Source organism: Marmota monax, unplaced genomic scaffold (genome assembly GCF_021218885.2).
Source record: "Marmota monax isolate L192 unplaced genomic scaffold, Marmota_monax_Labrador192_F-V1.1 WCK01_AAM20220418_F8-fsc00314, whole genome shotgun sequence".
Classification (NCBI taxonomy): domain Eukaryota; kingdom Metazoa; phylum Chordata; class Mammalia; order Rodentia; family Sciuridae; genus Marmota; species Marmota monax.
The window spans coordinates 344,892-367,368 of record NW_026692675.1 but is presented as its reverse complement, the minus strand read 5'-3'; the positions used below and the strand labels follow the sequence as shown (position 1 = coordinate 367,368).

Below are 22,477 nucleotides of genomic sequence, written 5' to 3'. Positions count from 1 at the left end.
AAAAGGAGAAAAGACCAGAGAAGCATCTGAAACACCCACAAACATACCCATGAATGAATATTTGCCATGTGGATAATTATTTAAGCTAGATATTTGACAGCTCATTGTGGAATTATTTATTTTTATTCATTTTAGCTTCATAATCAACAGCACATGTATGCATAATTTTTATATTTGTGTATGTTTCTGTGTGTCTATGAAAAAATACCTCTGGTTTCTGTCTACTTGATGCAGCACACTTGAGTCCACTTAAACTTATAGCAGCTTGTGCACGGGGTGACTAAAATGTTAAATTTTCTTTGCTTAACTTCACACAGTCCTCGCAAACAAGCTTCATATAGTTTTTCACTTTTGATATAGAAGTTGTATAACATCATCATTTGTTTTTCAAAATTCTGTGCTACTTCTTATCACTCAAATAATCATTTTCAAGTCCTAAAATGTTAAGACATAACCTTTATCCAGTAGTGGGTGGCCATGCTTCATTCTCCAAATGAGCAAAGTGTGATGTGCAGTGATAAAAAAGGAAGTGCTGTGGTTTGTATCTCCTCTTCACAGGAAGATGAGATCAGAAGAATAGTTATTATACCTTTTTCTCAGGAATCAGAATTACTTGAGCATCTCTCTTGTCAGTTCTAAATTAGGAGCACAGGACACATCTACATTTTCTAGTTATGTAGAAGGCTTTTATCCACAAGAACCAAGATCTTCCTTCTTGATCAGGTGTGTGTGTGTGTGTGTGTTTGAGTGTGTGTATGTGTGCGCGCATATGTATGTGCACATGCATGTTTGTTTCTAAAAACTATCACTCAAGAAATGTGGAGGTATAAGATATTTCTAATTATTTAAGTGACTAGAATTGCTGAAGACAAGGAATGCACATCGCTTCTGAAGTATTCTTTTTTATAGTATCCAACTAGTAATTAGGATATACTTACTGAAGTATCAGAAATTATAGCTTTCTATAAGAAGCCTTGTCTAAGCAAAACTCCAAGAATGAATTATTATATTTAGGATTAGAAGGATTTTCATTGTGAATTCTCACATGGGTTTTCTAATATTGTGGAAGGCACCTACCTTCTCTGATACACAATTTTAAAAGCAAGATGAAACATGTCATATCCATTAATTCCAACTATTATGATCAAATATACATAAATCTTAATTTAAAAACATCAGCATTATGCACATTTGTTAAATAGCTATTTTTTCTGGAAGCTCTGATAGACACTGTAAAATGTTGCTATATAATGTTACTATATGAAATTGTGCTTGTTACTGATGATGGTGATGATGATAACCTGTTATTGTTTATGATGACAATGATAATAGAAACTGGATTAAAATGCAATAGGAAAACATCCAACAAAAATTCATAAACATCTTGCATAAGTTTATCTTATAAAGAAATCAATTATCATCCAGTAAAATAAACAATTATAAACAGAAAACTGTGCTGTTATTCAATATCAGTGATGTCAAATATTTTTATTAAATATTTTAATGTATATAAATTAAAATATTCATTATACGTTATGACACTTCGAACTAATTGGTCATTATTTTACAAACAAAAAAAATTATATATTAATTTAACCTGGCTTTATGTGAATCATTATTTCCATTCTTTTTTTAGGGGAGGTAAGCTATGAAACAGGGGAATTTTTCTGTATTTTACTTGTCCAATCAAAATACTTCCTCTCTTATAAAGAAAACGGAAAAAAAAATGTTCCATTTTACTTCATTCAAGAATCCTGTGTGAGAGGAGTTTGGACTGCCTGAAGTAGACATACAATTATCATCATAAAATGGGACTGATTCGTGATCGGAGGTGTCATCACAGCTTGGGTATGTACTTACTGTCCACATGAATGTGTAGTTCTGCTTCTGTATATTTTTAAGCTGTCCAAAATTTTACTTTAATTCAAGCTGTCAAAAACTTTCACTTCCCCCACCACTGATTTCATTATCTTTCAATAGTAAAGTCATCCACAGCTGAAGACAACTTGAATCAGTAAATAGCATCACACTGGAGTTAGAAGAACTGAATTTTAATCAAACCATTCTTTTGTTTTGAGATAGGGACAATGAAGCTTGCATGGGATCCTTCCCCCACAAATAGAGAAATAATATGTGCTGTATTTATCTTAGTGGAGTTCTGTAATATTAAAGTCAACATATAATTTGAAAGTACATTTTATGCTAAAAGTGTCAATTTTTTCATAAATTATTTACAGTTGGTAACATTATATTAAATAATAATGCGATTTTTGACATCTCTAATTATTTCATCCATAAAATAACACCTACCTTCTGCTCTTCAGGTTTAATCAGTGAATTATATATGAACAAACAATGTTTACATCTAATTTTAGTTATAAAGACAATTAGTAAACTGGGTGTGGTGGTGCTCACCTATAATCTCAGCAACTCAGGAGGCAAAAGGATCCCAAGTTAGAGGCTAGCCTCAGCAACTTAGCGAGATCCTAAGTAACTCAGGGAGACCCTGTCTCAAAATAAAAATAAAAAATGGAAATGTGGCTCAGTGGTTAAGCACCTCTGGGTTCAATTTCTGGTACCAAAAAGACAATTAGTATTATCATTTCATTTAGAAAGGCTTTCAAGTATTCAGTAAATGATTAATATTTCAAAAAGTAAACTTTTGTTGTTGTTTTTGTTCAGAGGCAAGGTTCTCTGTCTTTATCCTAAAACTTTAGATCCTACTTGTTTCATCTTTGTTTGTCATTAAAAACGAAATTACACAAGCCAGTATTTACTAAATGTTTGCATGTGATTAACATTATTGAAACTAAGTTCATCATATTTTATTTTATTTTTTAAAGATCTCTAATGAATTGTGTTGATATCTTTTCTTACTGCTGTCTTTCTTGTTTTGCAAGTTAGGAAACAGATGCAAAAGTTAAATGCTATGTAAAATTATCAAGTTAAGTCTGAATCTATAGTGTACATATATGTCTATCTTGCTCTGGCTTTGTTTTTAATAAAGTGTCTATTTTAATGTTAATTTCATTATATTATAAATTAATTCATTTTAAAGTATATAAGATATTACTAAGAATACTTTGCTATGGAATAAAATAATATTATCTATACAATAAACACAAGCATCGTGATAATAATGTAAAGCAAAATAAATTCACGTTGTACTTTTTTTCTTTTTTATGTAAATTTTTTCTATTTATATATGACAACAGAATGCATTACAATTCTTATTACATATATAGAGCACAATTTTTTATATCTCTGGTTGTATACATAGTATATTCACATCAATTCGTGTCTTCATACCTGTACTTTTATTTTTTTATTAGTTGTTCAAAACATTACAAAGCTCTTGACATATCATATTTCATACATTTGATTCAAGCAGATTATGAACTCCCATTTTTTTCCCGTATACAGATTGCAGAATCACATCGGTTACACATCCACTTTTTTACATACTGCCATACTAGTGTCTGTTGTATTCTGCTGCCCTTCCTATCCTCTACTATCCCCCCTCTCCTCCCCTCCCCTCCCCTCCCATCTTCTCTCTCTACCCCATCTACTGTAATTCATTTCTCTCTCTTGTTTTTTCCCCTTTCCCCTCACTTCCTATTATATGTAATTTTGCATAACAATGAGGGTCTTCTTCCTTTACCCTGCAATTTCCCTTCTCTCTCTCTTTCCCTCCCCCCTCTCGTCCCTGTTTAATGGTGATCTTCTTCTCATGCTCTTCCTCCCTATTCTGTTCTTAGTTGCTCTTCTTATATCAAAGATGACATTTGGCATTTGTTTTTTAAGGATTGGCTAGCTTCACTTAGCATAATCTGCTCTAGTGCCATCCATTTCCCTGCAAAATCCATGATATTGTCATTTTTTAGTGCAGAGTAATACTCCGTTGTGTACAAATGCCACATTTTTTTATCCATTCATCTAGGGCATCTAGGTTGGTTCCACAGTTTAGCTATTGTGAATTTTACTGTTGTACTTTTAAAAAGATATCTGTGGGAGGTATATTAATGGAAATGATGAGTTTAATTTTAAATATCTCAAGTGGTAGAAAGGCTGTGGCTCATATTGGCTTGAACTGTTTTTCTCCAGAGATGACTGAATGCCACAATTATAACTTTGGACTGGCAAAGCGTCACACTTCTAAAAGATGTCAAAAGCAAAGATCTACTCTAATAACAGGCAAATGTAGACAAAAATGTAAGTCTTGTATTCCATTTGTCTTCTCTCATTGTACAGAGGTTAATCATGGAAACAATATGATTTAAATCAGTGACAATTATTCAATTTATTTTACCTTCATTGTAGTAGCAGACATGATATTTACTTTAATAGATTATTGAAATATATAATAAAATTAGAAGAAAATATTGTTTAGGACCTTTTTAATGCCCTAAAAATGATGAGCTTATTTATCACAATAATGACAATGAAACAGAAGATTTTGAGAAATTAGTAAGTAATTAGCTATAAGGAGGAATAAACAAAAAGATTCAACAGAAAAGAAAAACATATTAAATTCATCTGAGTTATGTTCTTAAACATTATAGAAGCAATAATTTGATTAATATATAGAATGTTTCTGAGTGCAGTAGAAAAGATGTGTCCTCAAATGTCTTTTTCCAATCCAGAATATTATTGATATTAGCACTTGAGGCAGCTTAAAGAAAAAGAAAATCAACAGACCACCTTCACCTAAAATCAACAGAGATTTATTAACAATAATAAGAAATTACTAACAAATAACATGATTTCATGAGTTAGTCATAGGAGTGTAAATGAGTTGTATATAATAATCAAAGGAGAAAGAATATATGACCATGTGCATAATGTTGAAATGTCATTGAATAAAAAAATCAGTGTGAATTCTTAACTAAAAGAACTTAATTTGAAAAATCTCAAAATGTAAATACTGCTCTTGATATGTACATATATAGACACAATATATTACATATATAAATCACTACAATTAACGTTAATACATTTTCATTATAATTAGGAAAGACAAATGCTTTTGTTATTATTAATGTTGCTTATTATTTATTGTTTTGCTGATGCTGAGTGACTAAGCAAGAAAAGAAAAAGAAATGTTTATAAAATTAGAATTAAAAGGTAAAAATAACATAATTAAAAATGTGATTTAAAATATTTTAAAATAATGAGTGCACAGGCCTTAAATATAAAAAAACCATTAAAAATAGATATTAAGATTTTATTGAAAGTTCATATTTAAAACTCAATTGTCTTCCTAAATATAAATACAAGGAAACTGTTGTTCATATGTTATGACCCCAAATCAGGAAAAAGCATAGAAATAAACCTTTTACTAACAAGCCTAGAAATAAATTTGCTAATTAATATTTCTACTGATGAACATAAAATGTAAAGCATTCAAGGATAAAAGACAACATTTTTGCAGATATACATTATCTCTATACATCTGCATATTTAATGTGATTCTGTTGGAGGACAAATGCACTGTATCTAGAAATGATATGTTCTTTAAAAACACATTCTAAAGTTTATAAGGCAGAAAAATTACAATAATAGCTAAATAGTCTGAAAAAGATAATGTACTATAATATTGTAGACACTATCTTGTATTCAAGCACTTCATAATGAACATATGTGAATGAGCAGACTGATTAGAGTACATAGGATTAAATGCAAGCACATGTAGGGATAGATCATATGCTAATAGTGGCATTTCATGTCAGTAAAGGAAGATTAGTTGATTCAATAATTAGTGCTAGAAATCTCAGTACACATCTGGCAAAGAAAACTCTTATAAAATTTGAGTTTTTACCAAATATATTTTACACACACATATACACAACAGATGTTTAATGGTCCAAATAAAAATAGAAGCCATGCATCATTGTGATGTAACATGGATATAATTAGTTTCACAAACTCAGAATAATAAAGACATTTTATTCATATCAAAAACACAAAAGTCATAAAGGGAAGTTTGATTAAGTCAACCAGAGAAAAACTAACCATTTCAGCCTTTCAAAGTTATTATAAAGAAAGTTAAAACAGAAATAATGTATGAACCATATATTTGCAAAACATACTTCATATTCCCAACCTAAAAAGTAAAGAATAAATTAGTGACTTTGTAGAAACAAGAAAAATCTCAGAGAAATAAGAGATGTTCAACCTTATTCCACAAGAGGAAATATAAAATTAAAATGTAAATGTAAAAATATTTCCTACCAAGTTTATACATTAAAAAATGTGAATAACATTTACTACCAAGGAAAATGTAAATGAAACAGGAATATTAAGTATAAACAGGCTTTTACATTTATATTTGTTATTATGTAAATTAATATAAACTTTTTAACTAAAATTTTCAATCATTACAGAAACTTAATATACACATGCCGTTGATTGAGTAATTGCCATAGCAGGAATTTCTAGAGAACTAAAAAATATGCACAGGTATAAATGAAATATATCATTATTTCTAAAAGCAAAAACTAACAAACAATTTACCCATTGGAAAAAATTAAAAGTTTGTCAATAATTAGATTTTGTCCAGATAACAATGAAATGTAATGCAATAATTTTACAACTTAGGCATTACCTCTTCTGAGAAAAACAGAGCCAAAAAAAAAAACACAGTATTCTCTCATCAAAAGCACAATACCACTAATACTAAACACAAAGATACCTGTGTCCTTTATCCTTCCTTTCTTTTCTGATCTTTCTCTTTTCTTTGACAGTATCTCCATTTTTTCTTGGTCGTTTCATCGCCATTTCGATGGCGATACGTTTCATTGTTATGATGGCGATATGGACTGTCATATTCGTAAACTGTAAGTCATTACAAAAAATTGTGATCTCATTTAGCAAACAATTGTAATGCTTTATTTTGATTAATATTCAGAGGCACAGATACATAAACTAGCAATACTGAGTAAGTGTTCTCATCATAGTTTTGCTGTTAGTCTAGATATTTACCAGTTATTTTTTATTGGATTATAATTTACTAACAGTATAAATTTTTAAAATAATTATGATTATTTTCATAGCATTTCACAACCAAGAAGTTTCAATTCCTTCAAATGGTAAGTGAATTTTTAAAAATATTTTGAAGAATAAATTGAATACATACTATACATACTAGAGAGTATTATATATCCAATGACACTAAAAGTAGGAAAGGAAATAGTTTATGCTTGTCCACATTTTACTATGGCTTTATTTTGTTGAAACAATGGAGTACTTGCAAAGAGTAGAAAATTCTGTTTGGGCATCTCCCTTTCTATTTCTGTGTAGAAATACTTTGGATATGACTATAATGGTTTTTTTTTTTTTTTTGATATCTGAGGACATTTGACTATAATGGTTTAATTGTTTTTTAACTTTAAAGTTGGAATGAGAAAGGCGTTTGAGTTTTTTTTTTATAATCTGCTATAATGTCTAGATATGTGTAGAATTAATAGTATATTCTCTTTCTAGAAGGATACTGTGGCCCATGCCCTAAAAATTGGTTATGTTATAGAAACCACTGCTACCAATTTTTTAATGAGAGCAAAACTTGGTACCAGAGCCAAGCTTCTTGTATGTCTCAAAATTCCAGCCTCCTGAAGATATACAGTAGAGTGGAACAGGTTGAGTATTTGTTTTAATCACCCTTCGTATATTTAATCTTTTTTTTTTTAAAGATTTTTTTAAGAGAGAGAGAGAGAGAGAGAGAGAGAGAGAGAGAGAGAGAGAAGAATTCTTTAATATTTATTTATTTATTTTTTAGTTTTCGGCATACACATCTTTGTTTGTATGTGGTGCTGAGGATCGAACCCGGGCCGCACGCATGCCAGGCGAGCGCGCTACCGCTTGAGCCACATCCCCAGCCCCCGTATATTTAATCTTAATGAATGAAATAATTCATTGGAATGTGAGCACTGAAACAGATATTCTAATTCCTACTTTGAATCTTTCTGCCTTAAAATTAAGAAAGAAACCTCAGATTTTATGAATGTCTTGCTTAAGTTGAAATTATGCTAGTTAGGGACAAAATGCATTGTCCCTCAAGTGTGAGAAGAAAAGATTAATTGATTATGGCCTTGCACTTAGCAACATTCTGAGCATTGATTTTATTTGCACCTTGTTGTTTCAAACAGGATTTCTTCAAATTGGTGAAGTCATATCACTGGATAGGACTCATACAAATTCCCACAAATGGATCCTGGCAGTGGGAAGATGGCTCCATTCTCTTGCCCAACCAGTAAGTCTTAGGTCCAATAGATTTTTTTGTTTTTTTTTTTTTTTCTCTTTTTAATACATACATCTCAATAATACCGAATGGTGAATTTTGTTGCGGCATGCTAGCGCACACATACAAACATGATTTGATGAATTTTACTCCCCAATACTATCCACTCTCTCTTCTCCCCAACAGGATCCTAGTTATGAATTTGTTCCTAATTTATCTCTATGATCACTCATCTATCACATTTTCTTTTTCACAAACTCAGGCATTCCCATATTCTCATTCATTTAGAAAAGAAATACTTGTGCCCTAAATTTGGAAGAGAGTATTATGAAGTGGCCAATATAAACAATTATGAGTAATATATATGCTTACTATGTGGTAAATACTGTGAAAGATAGATCTAATATTATGTTCATTTTACAGATAGGAGACGGAAGCAGAGAGGTTAAAAGGTTAAGTACAACATATTCTTTTGTCATGTACTACTAAGGTGACGACAATATAATTGGTGTGCAATAAACTGCACATACAGAGTGTACACTTTGATGCACTTATGAAACCATTAATAAAATCAAAATAATTAGCATATCCATCACCTGCAAAACTTTCTTTTGAACCTCTATAGTACTTTCTTTGTGCTCTTTTCTATATCTCTTTCTGTTCCTAAGAAACAAATCTTTTTTCTCTCACCATAGATTAATTTGCAACAACTAGAATCTTATATAAATGCAGTCATACAATATGTACTAGTTTTATGTTGGACTTTTTTCACTTAGCATAATTATTTGAGATTTGGCATTTCATAACATTAATACTTTCTTTTTATTCCCAAGAGGTATTTCTTTTTGAATGTAGTGCAACTTGTTTACCCTATTGTCTCTCGATATATATGTAAGTAGTTCTCAGTTTTTAATTACAAATAAAGTCACTTGTGAAAATTTGTGTACAACTGTTTCCATGAAAATAAGCTTACCATACTGGGGTTGTAGCTTAGTGGTTGAGCACTTATCTACCATGTGTGAGGCACTGGGTTCAATCCTCAGCACCAGATGAAAGAAAGAAAGAAAGAAAGAAAGGAAGGAAGGAAGGAAGGAAGGAAGGAAATAAATAAATAAATAAATAAAACTAGCTTTCATTTCTCTTATACAAATATTTAAGAGTAAAACAGATGGATCATATAATAGTTTTATGCTTAAGTTTTTAAGAAAATACCAAACTATAATCAAAGTTGCTATGAAATTTTACTAATTTCACATTTCTTTTAGCAGCATGTGAGAGTTCCAGTTGCTCTACATTACAGCCAACATTTGTTATGATCAGTCTTTTACATTTTAGATATACTAATAAATATGAATTGGCATCTCAATGTGGTTTTAATTTGCATTTTCCTAGTCACTAACAATGCTAAGGATCAGTTTTTGTGTTTGTCATTCATTTCAAGTTTTTATTTCAATGATTTCTGGTCTGATATTTGTTATTTACTATATTCTTATTTTATGTTAAATTTGCTTTGCCTTTTCTGGTTTTTTCAGGGTTAAAGCCAAGGCACTGATTTTTCTTTTCTAATAAAAATATTTTTTTTTGCCATTAATATGTGAGATCATTTGGTAACCTCCTTGAACATTTTGATACATTGGTTTTGGTTCTATTCAATTCAAAAATCATTTCTAAATCTCCTTCCATGCTTGTCTTCAATTCATAGATTATTTTTTAATATTTGGAAAATTTCTAGAACTCTTTCTATTACTAATTTCTAATTAAGTACCATCTTGATCAATTTAATATGGATTGAAACCTCTTGAATTTGTTGAGATCAGTTTTATGGACTAGATTATAATCTCTTTTGAAATGCTCCATGTGTATTCGCACAGGTATATTGTGCCATTCTTGAGTTCTGTAAGTGACAATTAACTCAAGATAATTAAGAGTGTTGCTCAAGACTTCTATATCCTTTCTGATTTACTATCTACTTAGTTTTGACTGTTTATGATAGAGGTCGCAATTATTAAAAGGGAAGTATTAAAACATTGTACTGTAAATTTAGTTACCTATATTTCCTTGCAATTCAAATGCTTCTTTGCCTGACATATTTTGAAGCTCTGTTGTTAGATGCATAAAAGTTTAGCTTTTGTGTACTCTTCCCTGAATTTATGATTTTATCATGATATAATAAACTCTTGAGCTAATAATATTTTGTGCTTTGAAATTCTACTTAGTACCATATAAATTTAGTCATTACAGATTTTTGATTAGAATTAGTGTAGCATATATCTTTAATCTGTATGGGTCTTTACATTAAAAGGAAGTCTCCTTAGGACAGACTACAGTTGAATTTTACTTTTTAATCCAGTTTGACAAGTCATGCCTTTTTATTTGGGATGTTTTCTCCATTTACATTCAATAGTTAAGTAATCTTGCTATTTGCTGTTTATTGGTTTTGTTAGTTATTTATTCCTGTTTTCTTTTTCTGAGTTTTATTAAACATTTTAATTTTATTTAGTTTTATTAAACATATTTTTTTTGCTTTGGCTTATTGGGTATATCTTTGTTGTTATTTTAGTTTGCTCTAGAGTTTATTGCATATATATCTAATATATCAATAAATCTGATAATCTATCACTTCATGCATAGTATAAAATTCTTGCAATATTATCCTTCCATTTCTTTCTTCCAAACCATGAGCTATTTTAGTCATAAATTTCCCTGTATAAATGTCATAAGTCTCACACTGTTATTTTTATTAAAAACATCAAATATATTTTAAGTGCTTTAAGTAACAAGATAAAATTATACAAATTATGTTTATGCCTGTCACCATTTCTTTACTCATTTTTATAGAACATAACTTCCATCTACTGTAATATTCCTCCTATACTGAGGATTTTTGTAGCATTGCTTGAAGCTGTTTGTTTCCTAGTGATAAATTATTTCAGCTTCTATTCTGAATATGTCTTTATTTTATCTTAATTTTTGAGAGATATTTTGGATGATGATTTTTTCCCCCCTGGATTGAACCCAGGGCCTTCTGCATGCAAGGCAAGCACTCTTCCAACTGAGCTATATCCCCAGCCTGAGATGCTTTTATTCTTTACACATTTCTGGATTTAAATCCTTTGTTGTTGCTTGTTTTGGGTACTTTCAATAAGTTTCTCCTCACTTCTGTTGTCTAAGAAATCTGCTCTCATACTTGTTTTTGTTCAACAGTACATATGTCTTTTTTCTCCCTGTGGCTACCTAATCACTTTTCTTTGTCATTGGGTTTGAAAATGTGCCATAAGCCTTGTTTTTAGTTTTCTTCATATTTCTTGTGCATGTGGTTTCTTGAGACTCTTAGAAGGGTTTATAATTTTCACTAAAATTAGAAAATGAAGTGTAATTATTTCTTCAAATGTTTTCTCTCCCCCATTTCTTTGGTGTCTTCTTTAGGCCAATCAAATGTGGTCCATTAAGCCTGTTAAAATTGTAGTAAAGTTCACTGATGCTCTATTCATATTTTTACTCTTCTTTATGTTTTTGGATAGATTCCATGATCATGAAAGTTTACTAATCCTTTCTTCTGTAAAGTATAATGTTTCATTAATCCTATAAATGTATGTTTCATCTCAGACATTGAAGTTTTCTTTTCTAGAAGTGTGATTTGGTAGGTGTTTTTAATATTCTCCATGTATGGATTTGAATTTTGATTGATTGATTTGTCTTCTCATTAAGGTTAATTGTTCTTTTTCTTTACTTGCCAGGTACTTTTTTTTTGTGGAATTTTATACATTGGTCTTTTATTAAAAACATTAAATATGTTTTTAATTTTATGTTACATATTTTTATTGCTAAAAATATTCTAGGGGCAAAGATACTTCCTTTATCAAGTACCCTTACTTATAAACCACTTTATCTATTTTGATCTTTTAAAAAATATTACTAATCAGGACATCCAGTCTAGTTAATTATCCCCACTCTAAAGCAGTATTCTTCTAATACCTTGTATTTCAACTCTGTTTGAAATATAAGGTTTTACAAATCGCTAGATAGTTCTTTCTCCATCTTTGAATATTTTTCTTGCACACATGCATTGATTAATACTCTGCTGAATACTCAAGAAAGGACTTCTGTATGTCTTTGGGTTTCTTTATTTGCTCAGCTCTTTGATCTTCAGTCTGTGTCTATGAATTACAGTTGCTTTGATGTTTACAGACTAGAGTATTCTGATACTCTTTTTTTTTTTTTATAGCCTGCTCTTTTAACCACCTGATAGCATAGACGAACTCTTCACACTTGGGCTAAATGACAATACTTCAACATTTATTGAGCTTATAGAATATAGCTTTTATCCTTTGAATGAATGTTAAGATAATTCTCAGAAAAAGGCCATTTCTATCATTTGGAAGATCTGTCCTATCATATTTACTATTAATTAATTTACTTATAATGGCACAAAGATCAGGAATAAAACCCCAATATTTTGATACTACTAATTTCTCTCTCCTTTGGTATCATAAAATCAGCAGAAGTTTTCTAGACTGTAAATATTTAAAATTCTTTATTTATATTTTAGTTATTTGAATATTCAACTCTTCCATAAATAATAAAAATAATCACAATATCAATGTTAATGTTAGATTAATTAGGTGTTTATGTCTTTCAGACACAATTTTAAGCATTTTATATGTGTCTCCTCATTAAGAACTCTTAAAATTCCTAAATAGGGCTAGGGATATAGCTCAGTTAGTAAAATGCATGCACAGGGCCCTGGGTTCAATCCTCAGCAAAACACACACACATACATACACACACACACACGCCTATATAACAAGTATTATTTTACTCTAATTTTACAAGTAAAGAACAGAATCTTAGAGTGTGTAATAACTTACTTAAGCAGGGATTCAGATATATATGCATTTCTGACTCTATCACAAGAGTAATCATTGAATGGTTTTGAATTTGCTTTGCTACTTTAATGGGTAATTGGCAGTGGTCAGTCAACAACCATTTACTGTCATGTGTTCAAGTTTTCTGTTGTATACATTGTAACAGAAACTATCTACCTTCCTATCACATTTTATATTTCTGACATGAAGACCCCCAGTATTGATGTAGGATGGGCTAATTTCTACATGACCTGAGATTTTATTTATTTTTTTAATAAATTTTTTTTTGAGAGAAAGAGAGAGGTTTTTTTTAAAAAATATTTATCTTTTAGTTTTCGGCGGATACAACATCTTTTTGTATGTGGTGCTGAGGATCGAACCCGGGCCACACGCATGCCAAGCGAGCGCGCTACGGCTTGAGCCACATCCCCAGCCCTGAGATTTTATTTTTAACAAAATTTTCTTCTCCCAAAATACTAATAAGATTGTATATCATATTATTTCCAATCTACAAGTGTAATTTTTGTTCATGCACATGGTAAATATTTTTGAGTACCTGTAAATGTCCAGCAGAGATAACTGCAGGGATGATTAGGACATAACTCCTTCAAGAGCTTTATACTGCAGTCAAAAATGTAGTTAAAGGGACTGGAGGTGTAGCTGTGGTAGAGTACTTGTCCAGCACGTGAGAGGTCCTGGGCTCCATCCCCAGACTGGAAAACAAACAAGCAAACAAAAAAAGAAATGTAGTTATCAAAAAATAAGCATAATGTGATGTGAAGAGTGATAAGAATGATGTGGGAAAAGACACATAGAAATCAAAATAACATGTGAAGAAAGTGAAATTAGAGAGAACAAGGCACTATTTATTTCTCTGTGGTGAGAACATTCAAAAGTCACTCTTCTAGCTAATTCTTAAACATAAAATAGCTAATTGGTAACTGAGTCACCCTGTTGTGCTGTGGAATGCCAGAAATGACAAGTACATGAAGTGATAACTATGCTAACTACACTTATTGATTATATTAATCAATATACATTAGAACATTAAATTCTTCTCCAGAAATAAGCACAATTATAAAGTGTAAATCAAAATTTTAAAAATTAAGAATGAAAAAAAATTAGGCTTAGATTGAGACCCACTAAGGGTAGTCACTAAAAATTCCAATCTTGTTTCCGATGTAGCGTCTAGTTTTTCCATATGTACAGGGTTCATTTCCTTGTCCTTTAAATACATGTAACATCAGAGCACAGTCTGTCCCTTTGATTTGTCAGTTTCACATTGAAGTCACATGATCACTCTTTCTTGAATATTCTATTTCTGACCTATTCTTGGAAGAAAAAAATTCACTAATTATATAAATCATATGACTCCCAAACACTAAATATACCAGAATAAAATGCACATACAGATTTAGCCATCTCCACATAGAATGACAAACACACATGCATGCATGCTCATACACACATGCTTGCATATTTGTGGATATGTTTCAGGATTTTATGATCTATTTTAATTTCTTTACCAACTAAAATTGTATCTATAGTCGTCCTTCGGTACCCCTAGGGGAATATATCTGTGGTTTACTGTATCTGCAGATATAGAACCTGAAGATGTTACAGAGTATCAACTATATGAAGAAGATGTTTTTTTTTCTTGTACAAAAAATTGCAGCTATTGAATTCTAGGTTCAATTCTGAATTTATTTCTTATCTAAATATTAATTTTTAAGTAAACATTTTGAAGCTTTTATTTTACTCAGATACATATATGAAGAGATTTTAGACTTCTGAACTATCTAATTTCCAAAGTATAAAAAAAAACAGTGGCTCATATTTAAAATATGAAACTTTCATTTTCTGAGATGCCTACATTTTGTATATCTGTGAATTAGGAGGGTCAAGCATGGTACTAAATTCTCCTGCAATACCTTTTAAATTCTTATAAGTATTATTGCTTTTTTATTTCCTGCATTAACAAAGTTATGAATATGTCATGTGTAATTCTCTCCAATCCAGACTAACACTGGTGGAAATGCAGAATGGAACCTGCATTGTATATGGCTCAAGCTTTAAAGGCTACACAGAAAACTGTTCAGCCCTGAACACATACATCTGCATGCAAAGGATTGGGTAGACTCAATAAACCATCCCAACACAAAACAGGAACAGAGAAGGGATTGCACCGGCAGGAACAATGCTATGTGGCTGAAGGAAACAAACAATGGGACAAACACAGGAAGAACATACACCTCCTGGGCTCTCCAGAATAGGACCACAGAACTATTCTGCATCTAGTATTCTGTAAGACAAAGGAAGGCAATTCAGAAATCATCAAGTCCTCCTCTACCATGGCCCAGACTGCACAGGATGGAGTTGGGTTCAGCCTCGATTAAAAAGAATGGAACCAATCCAGGAAAGTGGTGAGGAAAAAGTAGCCCTATAAATCACTGGTGGTACATCTAGCAGAGAAAACTGCTCCATGGGTGGGCAGTGCTGTGCCCAGCTATGGGGGTAATGTTGCCATCCAAATCAGTTAAGAAGGCAGGACTGCTGCCCCAGTGGGCCTGGAGGCAGAGCAGAAAGCCAGAGAGGTTTATTCTTGGAACTTAAGATCTCGTGGAGTTTGCCTACCTAGGTTTTGGACTTGCTTGGAGCCCATCATCCTTTCTTTTTCTTCGACATTTCCTCCTTTTGGGGTGGCAGCTTATCCAGTGCCAATCCCAACCTTGCACTTTGAAAGCACATAATTTATTGTATTTCATGAGTTCACAGCTGGGGAAGAATGTTGCCTGTCCCACCCAACAATATTTTGGGTGGGACAGGCAACATTTGGATAAATATTAACTATTTAGGTAATACTTAGATGAGACTTCAGGCTTTAGATTTTAGAGTTGGTGCTAGAAGGAGTAAAGCCTTTTGGGGTTGTTGGGATGGAATGAGTGTATTCTGCATGTGAGGACATAAACCTTTCAGAGGCCAGGGGTAGACTAAATGTTTGTGTACCTCCAAACTTCATATTTGAAACTATAACGCCCTCCAAATTATAATAGAAGGCAGGCCTTTGGAAGGAAATTTGGGTCATAAGTGTTAAGCCCTGGTGAGTAGGATTAATGCTTTTAATAAAAGACCCCAGAAACCTCTCTAATCTTTCTTATCACAAGGGGATACAAGGAGAATTTGAGTCTACACCTGCAGGAGGATCTTCAGCAGAGCCCAACCATGACGGCATAAACTTTGTTTATAACTCACCTAGTCGATAAAACTAAGAACAGAGGGGAAGATAGCTGGGCATTCGTTATCACTGAAAATAACAGAAAATGATTCATAATGTTGTTGCATAATATATTGTTACTTGGGGAAAGTATTACTAAACCAGCAGACAGGTAAAATGTATTAAATATCAGAACTAAATAAAAATGGAAATCACAACCGAAAAGCAACCACAGAAACTGGCTTTTATTCTGAGAGCTTATAATAAACTTTGGGACTGTTAGTTTCTGTTTTGATGGTTGTCATGGAGCTTGGAAATACAAGACAAAGTTTAGTGGTCATTTAACCTGAGTGTGAAATGCAAGTTCTCTTTCTAAAACTGAGATCCCCCAAATGTTTCAAACTCCTACAAGAAATAAGAAATAAAACCTATACTTCAGAAAATAGAAAGAGAGATTCTTGCTAGTCTTGACCTTTGAAAAGATGGTGGAGAAAAATGAAAACCTCCCATGAAACATTTATTCCCACAGATAAGCCCTCATTTACATTTACAGCCCAAGTCTGGCTAACAGTGAAGTCAAATAATAAAAGTATGGCAGTCAAATAATTTATTTGAAGTAGTTCAAGGTTATTAATTGCATTACTACTAACAATGTCAATATTGTCTGAAGGGAAATAACCTCAACCAGTTCTCAAGAACTTTGGTAATCTTCCAAATTTCTCAGACACAAAGATAAAATTACAAAAGGTAGAAACTAAAGGATGGGAGGGTGGAAAGGGGAGTAATCTTGGTGAAGGGTCTTGAAAATCTGAAATCATGTCAAAATAAAGAGCTAAAATAACCAAACAAATTGAAGTCATCTTTGAAACCTGTCTTTCTCTTACACAATACACCAATATGTCAGCAAATCCAAGTCTCTCTTTCTCTTTCTCTCTCTCTCTGTCTCTGTCACACACATACACACACACACATTTACATATGCACACAACTACATATTCATATGTGCACATAGTATAGCAATATATGTTGGCCAATCACTTCCCAGTACTTCCCCTGACAATTGTTATTTTCAAAGAGAAATACTATTGAATTCTGACTTCTAGTGTTTGTACTGAGGAGTTATCTTCTTAGTCTATTATTGTTTGTCTCTTCATATGGCTACTGTTAAGATTATCTCTTCATCTTTGCTTTCAGTGTTTTGGCTGTTACAGCTTGGTAGGGTTTTGTTTCTGTTTATTCTGGTCCAAGTTTATGTATTTGTTTTTCTGTCCCATTCTGTATCTATGCTCACCCTAAAACTTCAATTCCACATACATTTTCCTATTGAGTATCACATTTCATTTATCCATTTACCTATTTGCATTTTTCCATTTTGTCTATTTCAGTTCATATATTTTTATGCTGATTTTTCTTTGAGCTCACCAGTATTATTTTTGCTTTCAATCTTCTATTTCATTTTCATTGAATTCTTAATTTTGGAAATTTCAGCTTTTAAGTTTTAGAATGCCCATTTGTTTGGATTTGGAGATTGAAATCTTCCAGTGACATTTTAAACTTTTACATCTTTTTTTGTCCTGTGTTTAAATAATTGTTAAATACATATAGATAGTTGTTTTAAAGTCCCACTCTGGTAACCCAGATAAGGGACATTGTATATCGGAATCTCTTATTGGTGCCACCATGCTTGACTTTTTTTTTTTCCCATGACCTTCTGCTAGCTAGTTTCTGATTCCTAAAAACTGGAGGACTTTGGGAGGTTTCAATTCCCGCCCCCCCCCCCACCCCAGAATCTATGGCCTGTCTCTGTTCTGTCTTCAATTTAGCAAATGACTAAAAAAAATGAGTGATATTACCATTCTAGTACACATAAACAGTAAGATTTTTCCAGTTTCTTTTTCCCTAAGGTCAGGATCGGGTCTATGAAAAACAGTAAGGAAACAACAGTTGCAGGTTGCTGAACTATTCATCCTACTTTGACATTAATGCAATTTAGTTATTATTCCTTATATTTGTATGAGTTAAAAACTGCATTTTTTTCTTTTTTGATTTATCATTACCATGCTTTATCTGGGATGCATAAATGTTATCCATTACTTTGTGTTACAAACATTTACTTTCATGAGGATTTTTTAGAATGTTTATTTAAAATTTTTGATGTATTATTGATTATATCATATGAAATTATTGATTACACCATGTAATTACCACATATTGATTTCATCTGACACTTTTTGCCTGTGGCCCCACATTATCTGGTAGTTTCAATGACCCCATTTGGGATTTGGGTAGTGAAGGGAATAATAGTAAGATGCCTTCATCCATCTTTTTCTCCTTTGTGGAAAAACTTCTTCTTTTTGTAATTGTGCATTTTTACTATTGTCATCACTTTATTAATGTTTTCATTCCCCTTAGTGTGTAAGATCATGAGAGTAGACATGACTCTATGATTTGTACAATTGTGAATCTCCAGCATTTAAGATTTCCTATTCAATGTTAAGGAAAACAAAACTTCTTGAATGAGTAAAATTGCAATTGAGAGTATCCTTTTCCATATTCTGCACATTAAGTGCCTAGTAAAGTTTAATATCTCCTGGATCTCTGTAATTTCTAAAACATTACTTTCTTATTTAAAATGCAATTTTTCTTTGAGGTTCATTTGATCAGTCAACTTTATCTTCTTATACTCTTTTTTTTTTTTTTTTAAATCAGGAATTGAACCCACTGAGCCATGTTCCCAGCCTTTTTAATTTTTTATTTAGACACAGGGTCTTGCTAATTTTGCTGAGGATCTTGTTAAATTGCTGAGGCTGGCTTTGAACTTGTGATCCTTCAGCCTTGGGCTCCTGAAATGCTGGGATTACAGGTGTGAGCCACTACACCTGGCAGGACCACTCATTCTTGTCATAGGTGATCATAATGAGTCAAAGAAAGACTAGTGTTTTATATAAACCTAGATATGAGAGTGAAACCAGAATGACAGGATTTATTTTGAAAGTACTGCAAGATCAGAAAGTCTTAAAACTGGATGCACAAAGGTTGGATATAGCATTTCTGCCCCAGTAATGTTACCATATTTTTTTTTGTTTTCTTTGTATTTTTTCTGGTACTACTGTTTATTGCATTTATATTTTTATAAATTAAGAATTAAAGAATAATATATGGACTTCAATGTTGAATAATATCTATTTCTAGCTAAGTAAATAATTCACATAGTTGATATCATTACACAGGAAAAATTCAAATGTTCACATTTTTATTACTTTCTGACATATTTTCTGTAATATGGATGTGTTGTTTTCTTACAGATAAAATAGTCATACTTTAGCAATCTTTGGTAATTACCTGGCCATATTTTATAAATATGCATTTATTATTAGCATTCTATGCTCAATTGAAGCTCAGAAGAAACAAGACATTCCATTAAATACCAAATTTACATTTTAAAAATTTATATATGACAGAAGAATGCATTACAATTCTTATTACATATAAAGCACAATTTTTCATATCTCTGGTTGTAAACATAGTATATTCACACCAATTCGTGTCTTCATACATGTACCTTGGATAGTAATGATCATCATATTCCACCATCATTAATAACCCCCATGCCCCCTCCCTTTCCCTCCAACTCCTCTGCCATATCTCGAGTTTGTCTATTCCTCCCATGTTTCACCTCCCTATCCACTATGAATCATCCTCCTTATATCAAAGAAAACATTTGGCATTTGGTTTTGGGGGATTGGCTAGTTTCACTTAGCATTATCTTCTCTAACTCATTCCATTTACCTGCAAATGCCATGATTTTATTCTCTTTTATTGCTGAGTAAGATGATGACAGAATTAAAAAATGTAAATCATAAATTTAGTGATTAGAAAAGTAAAAACCTAATATACAAAGTATAATTCTATTCTAACAGTTGTGGGAGTTTCTAAATGAATGATTTCTGAGAAAAAAAGCCGTGCAACATTATTCACAATTTGATCAAGTAAATAAATGTAAAAACACACTAAAAAATAAAAACTCTGGAAGTGTTATAGAATTGTATGTTTCAATTTTCTGACGATGGACAACAAATTCTAAAACTATATTAATTACTCTAAAACCATTGTCCAATAGAAACATGCCAATTATATCTCCAGTCTAATATACTTGTGTATCAGAATATGAAAAAGCACATACAATAAAAACTGGACTAATATAATTTGTGAATCAAAACATGTAAATTCTAATAGAATTAAGAAGTGTATTATTAGCTATTTTTATCAATTTAATCAGGTGTTTATCAAATGGTGTTTAGTAATAGATATTATTATTTTTATATATGTATATGTTTATGTGCATATTTAAAAGCAATATGTATCTATTATATAGTAACCTAGACATGAACGTTTATTAGAATGAAAAGCAAGTCATTCCAAATTCTTATCTTCTAATGCCTCTTGTGAATGAGATATGAAAGTAGCTACTGTCTAATATCTTCAACTTGTGTATGTTTTGCATATATTTTTAAAAAATTAAATAATGGCTTTAAATAAATATTTAATATAAATAAATACCAAATTTACTTGATATAAATTTTATTTTTTGAATACATTATATTTGGATATAATTATAAAAATCAGAAATGCCACTTCCTCAGTTCTCTAAGAAATATAAATAATAAATAATATATTAAGCTCCTTCAAAATTTAAATCTGGAATTAGAAATGTAAAAATGTATTTAATTATATCATCTCTGACCTAAGGCAATTTCAGAATATTTTCATTTTCCCTGCGATTTACTGCATTTCCTTTCATAGTACACTTTTGATAATCAGATTCTACAATATGTAAAGTACAATACAATTATTAATCATCTATCACAATTAACTTTTTTGTGGAAAAGTGTAATTTGACTCAGAACACACTATATACTGGTAAGCATAGATGATAATTTCAAAAGATCAAATATTCAAGTTTGACAATGAGAACCACAAACTTCAAGAAATGTTTCACAAAATATGTGCTATAATTCCTGACAGAGTGCATACATTTACTATATTAAGTACAGTAATTAAAAATAAATATTCAATTGCTTAGAATTCTAGGTGAATGTAAAGTCTGAGGTGAAGCTAAAGTGAGTCTAGGTCTAGTCATTTACAGCTGAGGAGTCACAAGAAATTGGTAGGAATAAGATTACAAATGGCCTTAGACACATTGGTGTGCTTTTATCTGAAGTGCTGAGGAAAGCCGCTTAAATGTTACTAAACTACACATTCAAAATTACAGATTGTAAAGATTTACATGACTGCAGTGTAGAAAATATTTTAGAATAACATTAAATTTGAGTGATGGTTACACTTCTTGAAATATTCTAGTATTTACAACCCACTGAAATTTATCATACAATTTCATCTTTGCATCTTTCTTCAATATTCAATCTCAGAAATCTTAGTTCTAAACAAATATAATATTGATGACCCTTTTTCCAAGAAAACATGTTTCTTGAAAAATAGAGGCCACATGGTCTATGCTGATGCCAATTTTATGAACAAACAGTACATTTCCCTACAGTGTAAAGAAAAGTAAAAAAAAAAAAAAAAGAGAGAGAGAGAGAGACTATAATTGAACGCTTCCCATCAGTGAAAGTTGGTATACAGTAGGTATATACAGCAAATCTATCTTGTATTAATAAATACAACATATGAGTTTTACGTTTACATTATGGACTGCATAATCTTATATTTTTATTATACATCTTTAAACCAATAATCCACTTCTATGAAAACAATTTGGTCTTCAAGATTCATAAGATGCTTATAGGAAAACAATTTTTTTTAAACAATTTCAGGCCTGAGAATATAGTATAGTGGTAGAGAGCTTGCCTTAAATATAGTAGGCTCTGGGTTCAATTCTTAGCACAAAAAACAATAACAGTAAAAAATCACAGAATTAAGCCAGGAGAGACGAGGCACACCTGTAGCCTCACTTACTTGAGAGGCTGAGATAGAAGCAATTGCTTGAGTTTAGGAGTTTGAGGCCAACCTGGGCAATATAGTAAGATGCTTCCTCAAACAAACAGTCAAACAAAAAACAACCCCAAAACAATACCTCCCCAACACACACAAACCATTGTCAATTGTCAATGCAATATCATGATTGAAATTTTAAAAGTATAT

General features: G+C 31.4%; 1 protein-coding gene across 3 annotated transcripts; it reads left to right on the top strand.

The window, feature by feature from the left end:
- The first annotated feature begins 594 nt into the window (after positions 1–594).
- Klrk1 (killer cell lectin like receptor K1) lies at positions 595–20,883 on the top strand. Of its 3 annotated transcripts, none has more exons than XM_046446472.2 (8): positions 595–723; positions 1,751–1,848; positions 4,105–4,212; positions 6,744–6,836; positions 7,053–7,088; positions 7,483–7,634; positions 8,145–8,248; positions 15,121–20,883. In XM_046446472.2, the coding sequence occupies exons 2-8, from the start codon at positions 1,809–1,811 to the stop codon at positions 15,236–15,238; spliced, it is 651 nt and encodes a 216-aa protein (XP_046302428.1). In that variant the 5' UTR covers positions 595–723; positions 1,751–1,808; the 3' UTR covers positions 15,239–20,883. The 3 variants fall into 3 exon arrangements, with proteins under 3 accessions (XP_046302428.1, XP_046302427.1, XP_046302430.1); XM_046446471.2 differs by having other exon boundaries at positions 598–723; positions 1,637–1,848; XM_046446474.2 differs by having other exon boundaries at positions 601–723; positions 1,712–1,848.
- The last annotated feature ends 1,594 nt before the right edge of the window (positions 20,884–22,477 follow it).

What these genes read in the sequence shown, in the direction of transcription:
- Klrk1 (XM_046446472.2), top strand. Translation starts at nt 1,809, where the DNA reads ATGGGACTGATTCGTGATCGGAGGTGTCATCACAGCTTGG. An exon ending in GAGGTGTCATCACAGCTTGG is followed by an intron (nt 1,849 to 4,104) that starts GTATGTACTTAC and finishes GTTTTTCTCCAG; the next exon opens with AGATGACTGAATGCCACAAT. An exon ending in GACTGTCATATTCGTAAACT is followed by an intron (nt 6,837 to 7,052) that starts GTAAGTCATTAC and finishes TTATTTTCATAG; the next exon opens with CATTTCACAACCAAGAAGTT.